Source organism: Gracilinanus agilis, chromosome 3, assembly GCF_016433145.1.
Source record: "Gracilinanus agilis isolate LMUSP501 chromosome 3, AgileGrace, whole genome shotgun sequence".
Classification (NCBI taxonomy): Eukaryota; Metazoa; Chordata; class Mammalia; order Didelphimorphia; family Didelphidae; genus Gracilinanus; species Gracilinanus agilis.
This window is the reverse complement of record NC_058132.1, coordinates 87,928,256-87,931,604: the sequence shown is the minus strand read 5'-3', so window position 1 is coordinate 87,931,604 and position 3,349 is coordinate 87,928,256. Positions and strand designations below refer to the sequence as shown.

Genomic DNA, 3,349 nt, shown 5'->3' with positions numbered 1-3,349 from the left:
AAGAGTTACCTTAGAAACAGACTGACAGATGAGCATTTCCTTTCCTTTGGCCCCCTCTTTAAAAAGTTTGCTCATCACTGCTCTATTCAGTCACAGAATAAGGTGCAGTAAATGGGAGAGTAGTCAGCCAGCACTCTTCTGTGTGCAGTTCTGCTACCAGTTCTTCCTTGTCTGGTGAAAATCAACTCTCTCTGCCTACCTTTAATGTTGTGTTTAATAAGAGAGCCCCATCATTCCATCTTGCTGTTGGTTTATTATTCGTGTCATTATGAGAACCTTTTAAAAGATTGGTTTAGAAGGATTGTCAGCAAGTTTCAGCTTTCACTGTTACTAAGCCTTCATATTGGTTCTGCCTCCCCTCTAAACTTTTTAGTCAACTCTGAGTCAGAACGCCCAATGGGGAAGGAAGCCAGGAGGGTTCTGAAATATTGGGCTCAAAGTTCATGAAAGAGAAAAGAAGCCAGATGGTTATTTTTTTCTTCTCTAAGATCACTCAGGGTTTGACCATTAAGAACCTAAAGAAGAGATTTCTCGTAGACAAGTAAAGGGTGATGGATAAACGTGCGGGCACTAAGACCGCAAGGCATTCATTTCCTCCTACGGTTGATGCAGAAGCCGAGAGAGGAGGAGAACCCCAGACTCCGGAGAAGGAGAATAGGAAGGGCAGGAAAAAGCAATGCTAAATCCTGGATACAGCTGAGAGAGACAGAGAGACAGAGAGGCTGCAAAGGGAGAGGGAGAAATTGGGGGGTGGGTGGGGGAAGGACCGCAGAGAATACTAGAAAGGGGGGAAAAGGCTTTTTGCAGATAATTTACATATTTTTATATAGAATACGCAGGGACTCAGAGAACCAGTTCCAATGAACATGTCAGTGTTGACTTTGCAAGAATATGAATTTGAAAAGCAATTCAAGGAGAATGAAGCCATCCAGTGGATGCAAGAGAACTGGAAGAAATCGTTCTTGTTTTCAGCTCTGTACGCTGCCTTTATATTCGGTGGTCGGCACCTAATGAACAAGCGAGCTAAGTTTGAGCTGAGGAAGCCCCTCGTGCTATGGTCCCTGAGCCTTGCAGTCTTCAGTACATTCGGTGCTCTTCGAACTGGTGCTTATATGGTGTACATTTTGATGACCAAAGGCCTGAAGCAATCAGTTTGTGATCAGAGTTTCTACAATGGACCTGTCAGCAAATTTTGGACTTATGCATTTGTATTAAGCAAAGCACCTGAACTTGGAGATACAATATTCATTATTCTTAGAAAACAGAAATTCATCTTTCTGCATTGGTACCACCATATCACTGTGCTTCTCTACTCTTGGTACTCTTACAAGGACATGGTGGCCGGAGGCGGTTGGTTCATGATGATGAACTATGGGGTGCACGCAGTGATGTACTCCTACTACGCCTTGCGGGCAGCGGGCTTCCGGGTGTCCAGGAAGTTTGCTATGTTCATCACCCTGTCCCAGATCACCCAGATGTTGATGGGTTGCGTAGTTAATTACCTGGTCTTCTCCTGGATGCAGCAGGACCAATGCCACTCTCACGTTCAGAATATCATCTGGTCTTCTCTCATGTACCTCAGCTACTTTGTACTCTTCTGTCATTTTTTCTTCGAAGCCTACATTGGCAAAATGAGGAAAACAAGGAAGGCTGAATAGTGTTGGAACTGAGAAGGAAGCCATTGCTCAGGGTCATCAAGAAAAAAAATACAGACAAAAGAAAATGGCACAAGGAATCATATATGGTGCAGCTAAAAATAATAATAATAATAATAATAATTAAAAACAAAACTTGGCAGCTTAGGGGTAACTAGATTGATCTAACCCAGTAAGTTTATGATCCTTTTATGGTGAGGACTCACTGAGTTCAACTCCATCTCAAAGGACTGCTGCTGAGAGACACTATCCCTCTCGTACCTGTCGACTCTAGGGGAAAAAAATGAAAGAAAGAAAAGGCAAATGAAGGTTATTAACAAATTTTATGAAAAAATATTTAATAAGTGTTATATTTCCCTAAGGACAGAAGACTTTTACTAAAAACAAAACAAAACAACAAAAAAAAACCCAACTTATTTCTATGTCCTTTCTAATTTTTTTCAACACTAAACTCAAGCCAACAAGAAAAAAGACAAAATCGGTGGAGGTTGCAGGGGTGTGCCGTAGAACCAGTGCTTTGGCAGAATTGAAAGCCTTCCTTGGGAAAGGCTGGCAGGTTTAGGCCAAATAAAAGAGGTATCTAGAAGGTTTCTTAAAGTGGCTCGAGCCACAACTTGACGAGGAAGGGGAAAGCTTGAATCTAGAAATTGTAGGCAGCCCTTTGGCTAGTGAGTATGCAAAAACCAGCTGGGGGATGATCCTATGACCCGGTTTTTAAAATGAATAAAACATGACTGCCAAGTTTCAAACAAAAAAAAAAAAAGAACCTAAAGAAGAGAATCATATTTTTTTTATGTTGAGGCAAGAAACTCTAATTTCTTATTACTAATCCAGCATAGACAACTTCGTTTTCCCTATCCCTTCTCTTACCATAGTGATTAGAACTTACGAAATTGGACTATAACCCATTCTGATTTTTAAGAAATCATTTTTCTCTTTCAGCTTTTGAGCCTTCTTTTTCATTTGTACAATTTCTTCTTTCATTGCTTTCATTTCTCTTCCCAATATTTTTGTCTCCTTTCTTAGTTGTTTTTTTTTTTAAAATCCACTTCCAGAATTTGTGTCTAATGCAGTTCATAGTTTTCTTTTGGATTTTGCAAGTCTTAGCTTTGCTCTCACTGTCACCTTCTGTGTTTGTGCTTTCCTCTTTGGCTCCATAAAAATTCTCTATACAAAAAAAGCACTTAGGTGCTTTTTTTGGTGTCTACTCATTTTCTGAACCTTTTTATAGGTAGGCTTTTTTCTCCTGCAGGTTAGTTATCTCTTAAGTTTCAATCCTTCCAAGTTGCTACCCTTAGTTTCATTTCTGAGTTTCTGTATGTTTCAGTTTTCCCAAGATAGATGATGGCCTGAAGACTGGGAGCTTTGAGAAAAAAAAACACTCACTGCTGATTCAATTAAAGCTTGAGAACACTGATGGTTGAAATTCTCAATTCAGCCTTATATAGAGCCACCAATACTGTGGACTTGGTCAAATAAGGTAAACAGCAGAATGCACTGACCTTTGGCCTTCAACAAGAGGCTCAGGGGGCCCAGCTTTGGGTCCACCAACAACCACAAATTGGGATCTATGTCTTCTCCACAGGCCCAGGCTGAGACTCTTGGACGAATTTATCAACTCACACAGATCAGGTTGCTTCAGCAGAAACTTCCCTGGGCTGGAATTCTAGACCCCAGTGCAGTTTTGCTTGGAA

General features: G+C 40.8%; 1 protein-coding gene across 1 annotated transcript; it reads left to right on the top strand.

Annotated features, from left to right (window-relative positions):
* The first annotated feature begins 860 nt into the window (after positions 1-860).
* Positions 861-1,733, top strand: LOC123238677 (elongation of very long chain fatty acids protein 6). Its single transcript, XM_044665884.1, has one exon. The coding sequence runs from the start codon at positions 861-863 to the stop codon at positions 1,656-1,658; it is 798 nt and encodes a 265-aa protein (XP_044521819.1). The 3' UTR covers positions 1,659-1,733.
* Positions 1,734-3,349: the final 1,616 nt, after the last annotated feature.